The sequence below is a fragment of the Brachyistius frenatus genome, unplaced genomic scaffold, assembly GCF_029030835.1.
Source record: "Brachyistius frenatus isolate BFR_SWC_R1_liver_20210118 unplaced genomic scaffold, ASM2903083v1 Contig_113, whole genome shotgun sequence".
Lineage (NCBI taxonomy): Eukaryota > Metazoa > Chordata > Actinopteri > Embiotocidae > Brachyistius > Brachyistius frenatus.
This window is the reverse complement of record NW_027210712.1, coordinates 923,010-941,686: the sequence shown is the minus strand read 5'-3', so window position 1 is coordinate 941,686 and position 18,677 is coordinate 923,010. Positions and strand designations below refer to the sequence as shown.

The window sequence follows — 18,677 nt, the reverse complement described above, 5'->3', positions numbered from 1 at the left end:
AAAGACTTTCCAACCAAATATATATATTTTTTTATTTCCCCACACTGTAATCAAGCCATGATTTGTTTCCACAGACGTATATGTAATAAAACATTTGCATCTCTCCGAATGATTTTGGAAAATTAAACATGTAATCCACTCAGATGTGTAACTGCCAGGTCATCATATGCTTCCATCCATTGCAGTCAGCTGTTGTTATTATGATATTGATAGTATTTACAAAGTCAATAACGACCTCATCCTACAGGAAATGTCATGTTTACTCTGTAGGTGTCACCTTTTTTGTGTGTGTGTCTGACACATGGGATCATATGGACTGATAAACATTGATGGTTATTTTGTCTGTGGGATGAAATAGTTCATAAATGGTTTGCTCTTGTTTCATCTGAAATGTGTTTGGTGTGTTTAAATAATTGGTTGTCTGTGAGTGAAATGATTAGACAAATAACATGTTTTGTGGTTTAATCATCACATCAAAACAAAAGAGATTTGGTTCAATTTTGTTTGTCATATGCTGATTGTATCCTTTTTTTTATTTTTATTTTTTTTATGACCATAAGAGAAGGAGGAGAGAGAGCCGAGGAGATGATGAGTGCGACGGGACAGATGAGACACCGAGGAGTCACGGGAGAGGTGAAAAAAAAAGGTGAGTGCCGGACAGACAGGTAAGTCACGGCGTGAACACAGTTTGTCACAGTTCACTGTCACACAGTAGAAGCAGAAACGATGAGATCGGGGTTTGTTTACTTTCAAAACAGAACAATTCCCCCTGAAGCTTACGATCTATCATGCTGTAGGTCTGCTCGTATTTATTCTTCTCATGCTGCAGAAAACTCAAATATACCAGTGTCTCATATCTTATATTGATTTTACTCTTAAATAACTCAAGTGAAAATCTAAATATATTCTGGATGAATCCCTCAATGTTTCTGGATCCTAACAACGCCTCTCAAATGGAGTGATGCTTATAATTATGCTCTCATGGATTTCTCTGCTGCACATTGATGGCGTGATATTTGCTGCTGTTTATTTGTCCTTTAGATATGTCATGGTGTATATTTGTATAAAACTAGGCTGTGCAGAAACGTTGACAAAATGTAGTTGGCTTTGTGAGCCCCTTAAGTATGATCAACTCCTTTACATTTTTACTTTGATACTGTACTTAAATTGTCATTTTATTTCACCCCCCACCCCCCCGTGTGTGTTTACTATACGCAGGTGTACAAATGTTCTTCCAGTTTTGTTTTGCTCAAAACCAGCCACTCAGATTCATATAAGAGTTCAGATTTATTCACTCTTCTCTACAGAAGAAAATATTTGACAAAATCTCTAATACAGAACGTAATGAAACATCATTTAAGTTTTTGTTATTTTGAGAGATGAAGAAAGAAAGGGAGAGGAAGAGAAACGGGGAGTGATACACATGTAATACATTTACATACCATTAACTTACAGAGAATGCACCTACAAATTAGTGCTATCCTAGCTGGAAAGAAAGTCATGATATGCAAACAAGTACGAGACTGACACAGTGGGAAAATACTTTTTTTTTTTCTAGTCTGACAAGGGAAGGAGTCACTCTCGCTCTCGGAAAGTGTTTTAAATGAACAAATACTATAATACTGACAACTCTGATCATCTTTACAGTTTTACTTTTACTCTAAACCTAATAATGCATCGACATATTCCTCATCTTATACAAACACAGCAACGTAGAGCCAGGGGGAGTGTTACATCTAATTCAGTGTGGAGGATCAAACTAAAAAAAAAAATCTTTATATAGATTATTCTTGAAGCTTAGTGAGGAAGCTGAAAGTCATGTTGTAGTTCTGCAGCGCCCTCTGGTGGACGATGGTAAAACTGGTTCGCGTTCAGATGAGAAAATGTCTGGATACGTAAAACACATGAATTCTTCTAATTTCATAATGATTGTGGGCTAAAAAGAGAAACATTGGATGGGATGAAGATTTTGGAAGTAGGGTGTTTATTGAGGTTGGGATTTAATGATTACATTTGGATGGTTATTTTTGATTATTCATGTGACTCTGCCTTTTATAGTCTGTCTCGTTTACATCATGCCATAAAAATCCTTTCTTTCTTTTAATAGTTTTACCTTTTTTACCTTTAACTCTTTTTCCCTCACAAACAAAAATATCTCTTGAATCTAGAATTAAGCAGAAAAGCCCTGAAATGCATTCGTGTCGATGCTAAAGATGAAGCATCTTGTCTATATTTGTAGAGTTTATTCCAAGTTTATCATTTGATGTGTCTATAAAAAGGTCTATCTGTGTTTGTGGTTGTTGCTGTTGTTTTTAAAACCACTAGTTCACTGAGTACTAAGACGACTTATTTTAAATAAAAGAGTAGAGTTACTCCAAAATAAGACGGCAGTGTTGTTGCAGTTTCGAGGTTTCACTTTTAAAAGAAACCTGATGCTCGATCCTGCAGCATCTCTTCTACTCTTATTATTTCCTAAAACTCTGTCATAACAATATTTTTTTAAATTTTAAAATAGCTATATCTGGTCTTTGTAGTCAATATCTTAATATGGATTTTTTTTTTTTTTTTTTACCAGACCGATTACCTTAATGCTATGATGCTTTATGCATGTAATGTGTAGATGCACTCTGTATACATTTGGCTTGTTGTTATACAGGCTGGCTCCACTACATGTGCTTTTCATGTCTGTCACGTCTTGTGTAATTAGATAGCGGTTGAAGACATCACATTCCTCAGCGGCCGCTTGAATACAAAATGAGAAATCTACTTTTCACGATCGATGAACAGACAGAATTATCACGGGGCCGAAGGCCTCACCTAGATTTACTTTCAAAGCCAATCAACGCTGAAGTATTTCTCTTTGTGTGTGAAGAAGTTACAGTCACGGAGGCCAAAAATTAATTGGGAAAAGTAGTAGCAGATGGATTGCAATGTGTGGATATTCAAATATTGTAAGTTAAAGATTCTCTGAATCCTGCAGGTAGAAAAGTGGGAGAGGAGGAGAGAAAGAAAAAAAGAGCAAGACAGATGGAAAAAGAAGTAAACATGGAAGGTGGAGGAACATTTAAATTGACAGGAGGCAGATGGCTTAGCATTATAATATATGGTCATTTATAAGAGTTGGGAACTTGACTTTGAATGGGTCAAAATGCAAAAAGCAATGCAGAGATACTTAACTGCTTAACTCGACAACATGACAATAGAAGATGATCATTGAACAACAGCTTGAAACAGTCGAGATGTTTCACCATTTCTCCCTCAATAAAAATCTGTCATCACAATTTATTTAACGGGGATTCAGCTCTAACATCAGAACCAATACTTCACTTGACCAGCGCAGTTGCATTGAGATCATTATATTATGGCTACAATGTTCAAGCTAACAGTCTGGGGGGGGGGGGGGGAGAGCGATTAGGCACATCTTTAAACACAAAAACAATGTCACGCAATGACAAGTTGCAAAACACACAATCGGGGTTAAATTATTCTTAAAAATACAAACAACATTTGCATCATTATTAAAGCTCAGAACGACTTCCTGCTTCAATAACTGGTGATAAATGGTGTCGTCTACAGGTTTTAGTGTCTCCAGGATAACCCAGGTTACTCCTCCTCCTCCTCCTCCTCCTCCTCACCACCACACTTTCCTCCAAAACCACCTCTTGTCCATGTCAGAATATGGTAAATTATGTATTATGCAGACAGCTTTGAGGCGATGCATCAGGCTGTCTGCTGGACATAACGCGGCTCTATTCAGCTCTTCAATAGCTGATTGCAGTTGAGTGTACACCTGTTGTCTGGATTATGTTTTTATTTAATCTGTTGGACATTTATGCACAAAACTGAACAACGGTTAAGCAATAGATAAAGTTCGGCAACTGGAACCTTGCAGTTAAGGTCAGGATAAGTTTGTGGTAAAAGGGAAGTTCGGGTAATTTTCAATCTCTGTCTTATTTCTGAAACTGAGGCCTTTTTGACTTTGGGAATGGTGACCCAGCATTTACCATGTCTGTTGTAGAAATTTTACTTCGTATACTTTGGGTCAGCCTTGAAGACAAACATTAAAATGATATCAAATTCAGACTTGTTTGGGAACTGTTTGCCCTGATATTTGTGGTTTTGCCAAAGATTTGTTTCTCAAATTGCACCCATTACTCATAATTGATGTCATAGTTATAAAATTCTGAAAAGCACTCGAATTTTTCTTCATAACTTGCCTACCGCTTCACTACTTATTATATTTACACCAAATATAATTGTCGAATGCATTCGCTGTTTTGCAAATTTGTTTCTTTCCCTCTAAAATTAAGTTTCTTATGCACAATTGTTGCATTTTGGAAATAAGCTTTGTATAATGAAGACATGACAAACTAACTTGCTGCTGTGTTTTTGATTAGGAAACGATCTATTAACAGAGATGCATCCAATACATTTTTGTTGGGATGTCAGTTGGCGAACAACAGAGCGGATTTGATGCTGTTGATGCTTTCATATGAAAGTAAACTGAAGTCTTCGGAGTTCACCTCAGACAAAAAACAGAAATGTCCCCTCAAGGCTTTGATAGACTGTGATTGAAATTTTTTTAACGCGATTGATCAACTGTCACTCGAATTAAGATAATCAAGAAAAGGATCAGAGGATTAATCGATATTGAAAATAGCAGTATGTAGATCATTATTCCTGTAATGCATTTAACGTCCCTGCTTCGTCTATTAACATAATTTATCTGTGTTTCCACCAGTAATTTAGTAATTACCAATCAGATTGACTCAAGAAAACATCTGTGATGGTTCAGGCCAAGTAAATTTCATCATGATAGCAAAGCAGAGAGAAAAAAAAAAAGGCAGAAGCAATCCCTCTCTGAGTGATAAAGTCTACAGTTATATGTGTAACGTCTCTGTTGCATCAACCCAACCTCGTCGGGAAGGAGGGCTACGAGCTACATTTTGCTACTGGGTTCCAGTTACAGCATTGATCATTAAAACCAGAGCCCTTGATAGGAAGAGTTACGGCAATTTGTACAACACAATTTGGACAAGTTTGAACCCTTCTCTGGCGATGACAGATGCATGCTTGCAAAATATTTAACGAACGTCCTCCATAACATCATCGTAGAAAGGATGGCGTGTTGGTGTTTTCTTCTCTTCCTGTCCAGGTAGTTTCCAAATTCGGTTTGGTCGTAGCGGTCACGACTATTTCGTCACAAAGTCATTCTTCTGACCACAAGAATACCACCAACACGCTGGAGGCTGCTGCTCTCACTGTTTACACACCGCAGAGGCCTGTAAATCAGCAGCAGCGTGTTGGCTGTGGATGATATTCAATATAAAAACCACAGCGAAATATAGTTTCTTCCCAGACATCACCGAATAGGCTGAAAGGTGAGGATCGTACCAAAAGATATTGTGACGGTTGTCCTCTGTGTGCTTGTGTACACCTTAAACTACACCACTAAAAGTCTTTCTTCCGCAGACGCACTCGTCTCGCCGTCGGCTGTAAGCGTGATGAATAACTGTAAGCATTTTGTAATTCGTGACACGCAACTCTGGGATCGGTCCTAATTCAAGAAAAAAAAAGACAATAACATGCCTGTATAACATGGCAGGAAACCGAACTAGACAACAGAACAGGTGGAGGAGAGTCTTTGTCCAAGGGAGCATCACGGGGACGACAAACCTTTTTTTTATAAGAGTTGTCACCCTGAAACTTAGCAGTACAATGTCGGTTTTTTTTGTTTGTTTGGTCCAGAAAGAAATTGTAGTTGAATGGTTGAAAACTGGAGTCCTGGCTGCGTCGCAGTCCACAGTGAAGCTTCAGCCTCATCAGGTGCTTTGCAACTGTGTGGAAGATGTGAACATCTCATTAGCGTCCATTGTTTGGTGTCACAGCTGCTTCTAACAGCCATTTTTTCCCCCCACAATCGCAAAGTGTTTGGTTTAATTCAACCGGGGACGAGCGGCGGCGCAGGGGAGTGAAACAAATTAGCCATCCTGCAAGATCTAGTTCGCGGGGAGCTGCTGGGAGTTGCCATCATCCCCCCTCTCCGATTGGTGTTTAGACAGGTCACATGGCACGAGGGGGAGGGACTGTCCCCGCTCGGCCAGCACTGCCTCGTAAGGTGGCGCCGCCTCCAGTGGAAAGGAGATGGATGCGATGTGTTGATGCTCCTGTAGTCCCGGCGGGTAGTGGGAAGGGGAGAACCAGGTGGCGCCGGCCGACGTCTCTCCGGAGTACGGGAAAGGATCCGAGCTGCTGTAGCCCGGCTGCTCCTCCTGCTCCTCCTGCTCTGCCACTCTCTGACAAGGGTCCAATAGGGAGTAAGGAGGCGGGTCATCTGTAGGGATGTAGATCTGAGTCGAGCCTGGGCCAACACACTCATCGTAACTGTAGAGACGAAGGCAACAACAAAAAGGGAACCGTTAGTGCTGTGGGGATGAAAATGAAACACTCGGAGAGGATTTTATATCGGCTGTCCCGTTATATAGCTGTAATTTAGGAGATTTTTGTGTTGTTGTTGTTGTTGTTGTTGTATTTGGGCATTTAGGGCCGAAGACATTATTAGATAGAACAGACAAAAAAAAATGTCTCCTTGTCAAATCACAAGTGAAAAAAAACACTTCCTGTAAACCATCACGGCAGCACCCAAAGTCAGTCTTTTCTAATAGTTTGATTTTAAGAAGCGCTCTCTTGAATTATAATCACACTGATATATCATATTTGATGATAATTATGTTCTAAATTGATGTAAAAAGAAAAAAATGGCACTGTTCGCCATCAACATGTGATCTAACCAAGCAGGAATCGGTAACGGCCTCCCTGATGAACTCCTCCGGTAGCTCCAGAGTTCAGATTTCTACCAACCTCCTCCTCCGGGCACAGTGAGGAGACAGGGAGAAATAGAGCATATAAAATAGAATAAAACTACATAGAAAACAGAATTAAAAAATAACTGCGTGTGCGTGTGTGTGTGTGTAGGTAATGGTAGATGAGGACGGGCGCATAGGAAACAGTGAGTCAGTGTAACTCAATCAGCGCAGTGGTTAACTCTATCAGCCTGGTACCACAGCGTGCTCTGCGTGTGCCCTCCTTTCTTTTATTTATTTATTTATTTATTTATTTCCTTTCTGTGAATCTACTTTCTTTCTCCTTCTCTGGTTTCTTGTTAAACATGCGTGTTTGTATATAAAACAGAAAAGACGTGGAGAGCTTTTTGTGAGGACAAGACTCAGCCAGCAAGACCTAATGTCCACTGCAATCACTGCTCTTCACACGCACACACACACACACGCACACACACACACACACACACACACACACACACACACACACACACACACACACACACACACACACACACACACACACACACACACACACACACACACACACACACACTGGGAGCACAGCTCAAGGGTACTGAAATGGTCGTGTGACCCTGTCGATCTGCCCGGTGATTAAAAACCCTTTTCACAAAAGCCATCACTATAAATCAGTGTGTGCTCTTTAGTACTCACTTGAACACACATTTTAATTAGCTAATCGCGGCAGGTTATTTATCTAAACAAACCAGATGGAACAAACTTCACCTGGTTCAGATAAATGGCACCGTTTTAAAGTGTAAACAAATCTACAGAGATACAAAAGTCACAAAGCAATTAGGTGTTGCTAATTGCGGTGAAACCTGCTGTGAGATTCAGTGACGTTTCAACTCTATTTTACTCGGTTTTATGTCAAGTTTTGCTGCTTACAGTAGATTTATGGTTTTATTGAATGTGGTTATGTAAATCTTTCTTTGTCTAAAACTATTTAAGGTGTTGCCACGACTCTGAATTGTAAACAATCGTTACACACAAACAGAAACACTGGAGCAGATTTTTTTTTTTTTTTTTTTTACAATATTCTCATGCTGATTATTTTCTGACCTTGAACATTGAGGCTAACGAGGCATGTTGAGGTGAAAATTGGAGACGGGAGGAAAGTGCCTTGTCGGCACATCGAGGGTGTTTGAGAGGTGTTGTAACACTCTGTAAATCCCCGTGTCTCTGGCCTCTCAGGAGTTCGGTGCTACTCTGGTCCCACCGTTGTTCCGCCGTCGTGCGTTAGCCAAGGTGTGGCTGAGGGAAAATAATTTGTCCCCGCTGAGACTCGTGACGCGAGTTACACAACTGCTTCTGTTTATCTGCCTGTTGTGTTTCTGTCTTGAGATCCAGACGCGACGGAAATAAAATCCATGGAAATGTCTCGTCTTGTTAATCGGCTTAAGGATGTTATAAGATTGCTGCTGTCCTCAGAAATTATTATTATTATTATTATTATTATTTTTTACTTAGTTCTTATATTTCTAAAGTGAATTGCGTGTTGGGGGCACAATCTTTTTCTCTTTCTGCTCACCTTTTCACCCTTTATGCATCTCTTTCCTAAAACCAATTCATGGCTCCCATGTTTATCTCGGCTCCGGATCCACCTCCCTCCCTTTGACTCTGGCTGATGAGTAGAATCTATATATATCGACCACAAAGGGGGAGTAACGGCAGATTGTAAACACTGTTGTTCTCACGGTCCTGATATTAGTCGGACCTTAACGAAACTTCAGTAAGTTTATTTCGTAGATAGACGAGCTATTCTTCCTCCCTATCTGCAGCTCTGTGTTGTAGTTTTTTTTTTAAGGCTATTTTAGGGAAGACAAAACTTGTGGTCGTGCAAATAATGCCGGCAATCTGTCAAACGCAGTGGAGGGAAATGGTGTGCCGTAGAAATGGGACGACGAGGCTGCTATCGGCATCCCCTTTCCCCACTAACAGGCAACCTGAGTTTGTCTTAAACAATGACGACAATCTTTCTCTAACCAAGTAGAGTTTGTGTCTGAATCTTCAGTTATTTGTCCCACTGGAGAAGAAAAGTCCGATGCACTCGGGTCAGTAGAAAGGGAGGACCTCTGGCACGTTTTCATGCGCCGGTTGTGACGCTCTACAGAGCTGTACACCACACAACTCTCGCTGCAGCTTACAGCATATGGTCTCTTTGTCAATGTGTGTGTGTGTGTGTGTGTGTGTTGTGTGTAAAGCTGGCATGCCCCTGCTCTTTACCACTGTGAAAGGTACCTGCCTGTGGAGAATGAGAACCGTATAGATGCTGCATAGATTATAAAGCAGCGTCAGCATTAAGACGACATTTAGACTGAAGATTACATTTTTTTTTATATGAAATTCAGCAGATCTTCTTTTCTTTCTTTTTTTGTATCTGATATGTTGTCGAAGTGAGACATTTCCTAGCGGACTGGATGAATGCATTACTAGCCTCGCTGTGCGGGCAGACCACGCGCACCAGAGATTTATAACAATGGAGCTGGCTTACTTCCAGTTCAGCCCTTTAAAACAATTCATGTTATCGAACGGTACGCATGAAACTCTGATAGTCGAACGAGTCATTTCGTAGCGGCTGTGACGGTCAAAATCACTTTTTTACAGTCACAACAGTAGTGATGGAGTTGTCTACGATATGAATACTCGTCAGCAGGGTTTTTGTAATTACTCCCACCGGCGGAAAGGGGAGACAAAAGTACTTTACTGCAAGTTTAACTTTCAGTTAACTGATTCAATTATCTGTTTAGGTTAATCATATTCCACATTGTCATTGTACAATGACATGAAATCACTGAATCTCAGAGATGGATTTCTAAAACATTTACAAGTTTTTAAATTGTAGGTTTTGAAGTGCAATCTCCAGTTTTTCTGATTGATAAAATTACCAAACGGCAGAAAGATGCACTCAACACGGGGGCGTGTTTCGCTTTCAAATATTTTCCTCGGGAGTTGGTGGCGATAAAACAGAGATATAGTAAATAATAGAGAGTCAGTATAAGATGTACATTCATCAAGTGACTAGAAACATAACATAAGAAAGTTACACGTTTACTGTAAAAAATGTAAAGTGGTATTATGTCACTGTTTAAGGTTCCGCCTACACAAAGGAGCCAAAAAAACAGATTTAATGCAATTAATCTTTCTAAACTTTGTGCAACAGTTTGGTCCATTATATTCTCAGATAGCAAGAAGTTTGTGTGTTTGTGTGTTTGTGTATGTTTGTGTGTGTGCGTTCACCAAAGCTTGCCCAGCTTCTCCCTGAGAGGAAGCAGAAGCTTTCGGTCTCCACAGGTGAGCTGCTGATCCGTGAGTGAGGTTTTTTTTTTCTTCTTCTTCTTCTTCTCTTGGAGAGAGTGTGTTGATGTGTGTGTGTTTTTGTGAATGTGCACGACTGTGTGTGTGTGTGTGTGTGTGTGTGTGTGTGTGTGTGTGTGTGTGTGTGTGTGTGTGTGTGTGTGTGTGTGTTTGTGTCGGAAGCGTAACGTTCACAGTCTCAGTAGGTGAGCTGTTGATCTGAGTTTCCCTCAGCCATCTGTGGCCCACACACTAATGCGCACACACACACACACACACACACACACACACACACACACACACACACACACACACACACACACACTGCAGGATCATCACATGACTGCAACTACCTGCTTGCTGACAGGATACCAAGCAACAACTTGCCAGCATTATGGTAAACAAAATGTGTGATTTGTCTGTATGTACTTGTGTCTATAGATATGCCAGTTTGTGCGCTTGTGTGTTTGTTTGGCTGCCGTCCCGTCGTCCGGGCCAAAAAAGTCCGGCTCTCACACAGGCGGTCCAGAACACTCTGGTTTCCTGCCACGAGTACTGACGTGGCTCGCTAGCTCCCCTTTCCCCCCCCCCTCTTTCTCTCCGCTCTTACTTTCCTCGTCGTGACGCCGTGCGCCTGCTTGCTGTTACGCCCGGTCATGTTTTCTGCCGTTGGAGCTGAAGTGAATACAAACACTTGTGTTGTTGTATCCTGCTTTGTTAGTTTGCAGTAGCTGTCACAGGCATCGGGGATTCATCAGAAAATCCAGTTCATGCTGTAATTTTTGGGTATTTGGAACATCTTTCCTGGCTCACGTTAAAGCTCCGCAGCACCGAGCATCATTTAAACACGACAAAAAAAAAACCCAACCAAAAAAACCTGCTGCTAGCAGGTGTATCCCTTCACAGATGATGTATTTTTCCTGCAGGGTAATGCATTTATCTGTGTTGCAAGATAACACCGAGAACATGACGGGAGCTTCAAGGTTTTTAGTCCCCAGATCACAACCCCAGCGCGGACCCCTTAGATTTAACATGATGAATGTTTGAACCTGCAAGAGCTGTGTTACACTATTGAATCAGCATATATCAAGATCCACATGGAGCACGTCAGACGCTGTGCCGACTCCAGTGAGACCTCAGAGAACGTAAACCGTGTGTACACAGGTGTGGTGCATGAAGAAAGACAGTCAATATCACTTCTGGTCTTCCGTTCGGTTTGGCCAGGATAGCCGACTGGCTCGGGTTATCGTGAAAGTAGTCGTGAACTACGGCCACAGACTGAAACCGTTTTGCTTTCTAGAAATTCAATAATATGCAACCCCGTGTATAAAAAGATGTATAAAGGAGAACTTGACAATCATTTTACCAGTGAGAAACATCCACGAGCTTTAAAGAGATTCTATCTGGCCTCAGATTGAATAATTTGGATAAAGTGAATGTTTCTAAGGCAGTGCAAGAAGGAGGATGAAGTACGCGCGCACACACACACACACACACACACACACACACACACACACACACACACACACACACACACACACACACACACACACACACACACACACACACACACACTCTGCAGGGGAGGGATTTTTGTGAATTATTAAAGTTGCCAATTAGACCAGCTGACATTTAGATCAAAAACACCATGACATTGGCTTTTAACAAGCTCTTTTCATTCTCTCTCTCTCTCTCACACACACCAGTAAAAAGGGCACCAAAGGTAGCAATGCACTCTAATAAATGAATTACCACAGAAGAAGGGTCAAACCAAGTGGACAGAGAGCAGCGGGGGACACCGGATAAATGTATTTTTATATTTTTTTATAGTTGACATTTGACATAATTGGGAGGATGTTCGGCTTTCTCACCGACGTGCGGAGGCTCACGTTAGAAGACGAAACGCTTAAGATCCTGTTTGAATTTGTTTCCCTAATATTTTTGCTCAAATTTTGCCAGAAAAAAGGACTTACATTTTTTTTTTTTTTTTGCTCTGGCCCATTTCCATGAGACAGGAAAGTAAAAAATGTGATTGCAGAGGAAAGAGTCTTACAGTTAGCAACATATGAAGCTATCGCCAGCAGCAGGTTAACTTTGCTTTGACTTTGACTGGATAAAAGGGGAAATAGCCTGGTCTCTGTCCCAAAGTTAGAAAGAACCCACCGACTAACTCCTTTAAATCTGAGTAATTTATTTCATCTGTACAAAAAACAAAGTGTCCTTCTGTTTCCAATTTTTGCGTTAAGCTCAGCCGGCTGTTGGTGTACTTTCATATTTCGTGTACAAACACGAAGTTGATATCAGTTGTGTGTAAATGTGAATCTCGGTTAAAAAAAAAAGTGTATAGAATTTGTCAAACAAGTTTTTTTTTTCTCTGAATACTGAATACCCAGATTGATACAAGCACTTACCGAGGCGGCGAGTCCGGGTACAGGTTGTTGATCTGTGACAGAGTCTCCCTGTACGAGTCGAAGTCTAAACCGGGAGGAAAGTCCTCTAAGCAGCTCGACCTCAGTTCCCCTGCTGAACCTCCGTAGGAAAAACCGTCTGGTCCTGGAGAGAAAGAGACACCAAGCTAATGAAGTGCTGGAAGCAGAGTTTCATCGTCCCGGTCGCTCGGTAACATCACAACAATTAAGAGTCATGGATGACTTTAACGTCTCATCTTTTAACAAATTCAAAAGACCATAGAGTCGTTTCTTCTTTCCAAATATTTAAAACCATTTGCTTCAGATTTAATTTATTGCCTTGAAATATTTACGTTCTCTCAGGAAACTAAAAACCTGCAAAAGATTTTGGAAGCAGGTTGTGAATTTCTGACTTGGCAACAAAAATGTGTGGCTGTATTTCAGCAGTTATGTGTAGCCTCCCCCCCCCCCCCACCACACACACACAACACAACACAACACAACACAACACAACACAACACAACACAACACAACACAACACAACACAACACATATCCTGTATAAATTGTCTTCGAATGTGTCGGAGATCTTTGAACATAGTACATGTATCTCTAAAGATAGAGAACATGTTTGCAATTTCAAAATTACTTTAATTGTCTTTTAAGAAGACAAGTTAAACCTAATTAGAGACTAACACAAGAAGGAAAACACACATCTTTAAGGACATCTCAATAGGATCTTCAAATGTTGGATTGCTCTAAAATCTCTGTGCTTTATGTGCTTAATTTGTAAAATTGCAACAATCCTTAATGGAAATGAAGGGGAAGGTGCATCTAATGACATGATTTAACTGTTGGTCAATCACCTCATTACTGAATAAGTTTGTTGTTTAGTGGTCCGATGGTTCATTATTAACGAAGCTATATGTCAGACGCGTCAGAAAATCAATAGCAATGTCAGAAGGCTGACCGTAGCTGGCTCGAAGGTGTGGGTTTCGGAGTCGGCTGTCTTTGCGCAGGCTGCCGACGATGATGGTGATGCAGGAGAGGAAGAGGACGAGACCTATAACGATCCCCGCCACCACCAGCGGAGACACCAGGAGAGATGCCTCCCCTCCTGACTCCCTCTCACTCCGGCAGTCTGGGTACTCCCCATGGCTCTGGTTGGAGCTCACTGCAGGGAGACGGAGAGAGAGATGGAGAAGGTCAGCCTCGAGTGTGTGTGTGTGTGTGTGTGTGTGTGTGTGTGTGTGTGTGTGTGTGTGTGTGTGTGTGTGTGTGTGTGTGTGTGTGTGTGTGTGTGTGTGTGTGTGTGTGTGTGTGTGTGTGTTAGTTTCAGGTACATACGCCAATCAGCCACAACATTAAAACCACTGACAGGTGAAGCATGAAGTATGATACCTGCAGCCCAGCTATAAATCCTCAATACAAGAGGATTATAATGTTCAGTTGTTATTCAGTCTCACCAAGAGGTGCTGATTTATTCAAATGGTCATTTTGGAGATTGCGATCGGTGGTGCTGTTGAAATGCACTAGGATTATACTGAGAGGTGTTCCTCATATTTTCTTTAAATACGAATTTTAAATGAATTGGAACATTTCCGAGTTTAACACCACCACACATCAGTCTTCGAAATGACAATTGAAATAAATAAACACTGAATAACGGAGAAATCGCATCATTGAATTGCATTAATTATTGCAATCGCAAGATGACAAAAGTACAGGCGGTTTCTGAAAGCTTTGTTGTTGAGAATCTGTTGGAAAAAGAGGTTGATGAGAGCGCTGACATTGAAATGAACCGGTGCTCTGTAAAGCATGTGACCATGTTAGTTTACACAGTGTATACTGTACGTTGCTCCAGATAATTCATTAGTAGTTGTTCTATACCCATTTACGGAGTTGTTGCTCTCTAAATAAATCAATACAAATTAAAATATCAGTCGAAAAGTTGCAAAATACATTGTGACTCAAATACTGTGCAAAATTTTAGTAACAGTAAAATAATAATGGTTTATAAGTGACGGCATAAATAGTTCCCGTTTATCTTCATACAAAGAGCAGTTCGCATAAAAAATAAAAAAAAAATCCTAAATAAATCAATATTTCATGTGACCACCTTTAGCCTTTAAAACAGCACTGTTTTCTATGAGTGTGCTGGAGCACAGTTTTTTTTTTTTTTTTTTTTTCAGGTACATTATTCTTGGAGCACTTTGCACACTTCTTCCATAGATTTAGTCTTTAGACTCCGTGGACTGTGAGTCTGTCGATCATTACCTTTTGATGACAGTCGTGCACCAGGGGGTCGTGTTACGTAACGGCTGTCTTGCCCTGCACACATTGTACTGCCTCCTTATCTCTCTCTCTCTCTCTCTCTCTCTCCTCTCTCTCCAGCTCTCTCTCCCTGAGGACTTATTCCATTTCAGTGTGTGACAGATAATTAGAGCTAGAGTCTACACACACACACACACACACACACACACACACACACACACACACACACACACACACACACACACACACACACACACACACACACACACACACACACACACACTCTCTCTCTCTCTCTCTCTCTCTCTCTCTCTCAGTCATCATCATTAGATTACAGAACGATCCTGTTCCTCCACTTCTGTTTAATGTCTCATCTGTCTGTTTGCGCTGCCTGTCCGCCCTCTTGCCTGTTTGTCCGTCTGCCCACTTCTCTGTCTTACCGCCAACCGCTTCCGAATCTGTAGGCGACGGAGGAGAGGATACTTCTATTTATTCTTTTCTTTTACGGGGCCGTGGCAGTTATTTTGTTCACTGTACGCGTACTGTCATAAAACGTATGTTTATTCAACAAATATGAAGAGCACCAAGTTTTTAGACTGCCCTTTATATAAACTGCTTGGATTTGAAATAATCCAACAAAACGAAGATACTGAGTCAGTTGTCATTCGTTTGGTCAAGTTCATAATCTCGGCATCACAAATGAGTTGTTGGTGACGACAACAGTACTGAAATTTAGTGAAGGAAAAACACGTTTAAAATGGAAGTTTGTCTGTTCTTAATATTGCAAGATGAAACGAGAGCATCACTCCAGATTCCTGAATACGGTGTCATTTATAGTAGTCGTGATCATTTTGTCTCTTGTTCGTCAGCAGTAGTGTGATCGTGTCATTGAGTGGTGAAATCTGCATCGGTCGGAGGTTTTTGTGGCTGGAACAGACAACAAAGTGTCCTAACATTTCTGACAGTACATGTTGCTTCATCATGACGATGACCGTGCTCATTTCCTCACTTTTAACCACGCGCTTATTAATCTAACCATGAAAATAAAAGTCTGTCAAACCTTGATGAAAGATTTGAACTCGATAGTTATCAGATAAGAAAAACCCTTAAATGTGTGCCAGGCATGAACCGATGGAATATTTTGCAGGTTTCTGTATTTTGGAGGAATTGGCTTTGAATTTAAAAAAAAACTGTCACGCAAACAATCAAATTATCGGGACTGCCTGCAGAGTTAACAAACGCTTTACAGCAATAATCTTAGTGTCTTTTCACATGCAGTCATGTTATCACGTATTTCAGAAACAACTTGTTTTCCTGAAATTCAATAAACAATGAAATTACAGTCAGGAATCAAACGGAGTCAAAATCTTTAGCAAGAAATCGATTGCACAGAAACATTTTCTTTTCTTTCTTTCTTTACCACAGACAGTAATATATCAAACCAGAGCATTCAAACCCTGTTTTTGTTTTTCATCAAATGTGCTATTTAACAAAATGCGTCACTTTTGCCTCCGACTGCCCCGGGTGATGATGTCCAATGTGCTTGAGGACACGTCTCCTGTTGCTTTTTTTTCTTTTTCTCTCTCTCTTTCCGTCACTGCACTGAATATAAAGCAGGAGGAACAATCAAAATCTCTAAATGAGTTACTCTCACAATATCGTTTTCATTTCAGTCTCCGTGCTTCACCGTTGCTCATTTCTTGTCTCTTTTCTTCCCCTTGAATGTCTGCGTCTGTAATTCTGTTGTCTACAGTAATTTGGTTTCACACGGATCCCCGAGAAGAGGAAAATGTTCTCTCACCCCAAATGATTCCCAGCAGACCTCTCTCCTCTCTCGGCAACGTCTCCTCTCTCGCACACTTCTTTTGTCTCCTCTTTCTCTCTCTCCTAACATGATTTTCTCTTCATTTCGCTTCTCATCGCTACCTCATAAACTCCACTTTTTTTCTCATCCTCTCCAGAGAGAACTCGCAAGGAAATCTATAATTGTATGGATTTAAATTCGCATAAAATTGCTGCCTTTGTAACACTTAACACACACACACACACACACACACACACACACACACACACACACACACACACACACACACACACACACACACACACACACACACACACACACACACACACACACACACACACACGGCTATCCTTGTTAAAAGATTGCTTTGACTTTGTGGGCAACTCAACCAATCTAACCCCTGACTGGAAAATAACCTCAAATCAAACCTTATCCCGAACCTTGACTAAGACCTCAGAAATGACATTTTTTTCTTCATTAGGACCTTAGGACCTGGTCATTACTGTAGTTGCACTTGTCCCTCATTGTCCTCCTCTCCTTAGTGCATTGAGTCTGTGTGCTGCCCTCTTTTAGTGTTAGTTTGTCGTGGTCTTTGTTCCCATGTCTGTTCGTGGTTTGTTCTTGAGGAAGATTCACAGTTAATTGTTTCTCATCTGGTAGAAGTTTGTGCTCCACGTCTCTTCGTCCTTTTGTGTATTTCGAGCCGGGCTTTTTTGGGTTCTACCTCAGCCTTTTACCGGTGTGTCTGTGTAACAGTGTTCCACTTCCTGTCTTATTAAACTGGCTTTTCATGTAAAGGTTGCTTTAAACATTTCGTTTCCTGGATGTGATGAAACTGCTACAAGGGCATGTTGCTGTTGTACACTCACAATGCAAGGTCACTTCTTTTAGTTCTTCAGTTTTCTCATTGGGACTTTTGCTATGTCATCGTAAAATGTCTTCTCACCTCTCAAAGTGCAAGACAGCCGGACAAATCTTTTGTTCTTTCAACTTCAATGTAATTTAAGACAGCGGGAGAACTTAAGAGATGTAAAGAGGACAGTTGGAGTGGAGAGAAAGGGCAAGCACGCTATAATTTTGGTTGATTAGTGAGGCAGAGGGAGAGAGGTTGTAATAAAAGATGATAGCATTATATTTCCTAACCCTGAGGGGACTGGACCCAGGTGCAGAGAAGAAGGCAGAGAAGGAAGAGGGAAATTTTGTTTGTGAGAGTGTGTGTGTTTGTGTGTGTGACCGTGTTTGTGCTGGTGATTCAGGGTAGTTAGTTTGAAAGTGTGAAACTTACTCATCAAATATAATAAATCAGTGTAAATGAACAGAGGGAAGCGTGTGAACAATATAAATTGTTAGACATAAATCTCCCGTTTCACACTCTTTGTCTCTGTGAAAATATCCTTTGTCAACATGCATTATGTAACAAAAGATAAAGATGAGACAAAATGATGCACCTTTTTAAGAATTTAGAAAAATAGAGGCGAAGCTGAGGATCGGTACCAAACTACAACAAAAAAAACACACATTCGAGGGGAAGTTCAGTTCAATCTTGAAACCCAAACTTCTCTGGGAAAAATACAATTTCTCCTTGAGAGAAGTTCTTAATTCACTTCAATACAAATCATCTTTGTAGCCTGCATTATGCAGCTACTTGTAATATTACATAACTGGACATTTCTGCATTGGCTTCTGCATGAGAAACACACAATGGGCCTCTACAACACTCGGTATATGTTCATATATTATGAAACAGCAACAGTGATAATTCACTTTGACGGCTTGTCACTAAAGTTTACTGTTGAAGGTGCGCCCACCTCCGACGCTGTATACTATGGTGTCCTACTAAAAGCCAGTCTGTAATCCTGAGGTTGACCCAGTGTTGACCTGAGGCTTAATTATGGCTTTTTTTTTTTTTAATAAGTGTGAGGTTCAAGTTGTCTTCAGTCTGAAGGTGTTTTTACTGTCTAGGAGCAGAACCTCAGAGCTCAGGGAGATATTTAGACCTCTGGCAGGTTTGTGCTTGGGAGCTGTAGCGGATGCT

The 18,677-nt window shown here is 40.8% G+C and overlaps 1 protein-coding gene across 1 annotated transcript in view; it reads right to left on the bottom strand.

The window, feature by feature from the left end:
* Window positions 1-1,964: 1,964 nt before the first annotated feature.
* bean1 (brain expressed, associated with NEDD4, 1) overlaps window positions 1,965-18,677 on the bottom strand; it is a 40,995-nt gene continuing 24,282 nt past the window's right edge. Inside the window, exons 3-5 of the mRNA XM_069712897.1 lie at window positions 13,535-13,738; window positions 12,569-12,710; window positions 1,965-6,384 (exon numbers count right to left, since the gene is read on the bottom strand). Of these exons, the coding sequence (XP_069568998.1) occupies window positions 6,000-6,384; window positions 12,569-12,710; window positions 13,535-13,738 (731 nt within the window). The 3' untranslated portion in view covers window positions 1,965-5,999. The remainder of the gene's footprint in view (window positions 6,385-12,568; window positions 12,711-13,534; window positions 13,739-18,677) is intronic.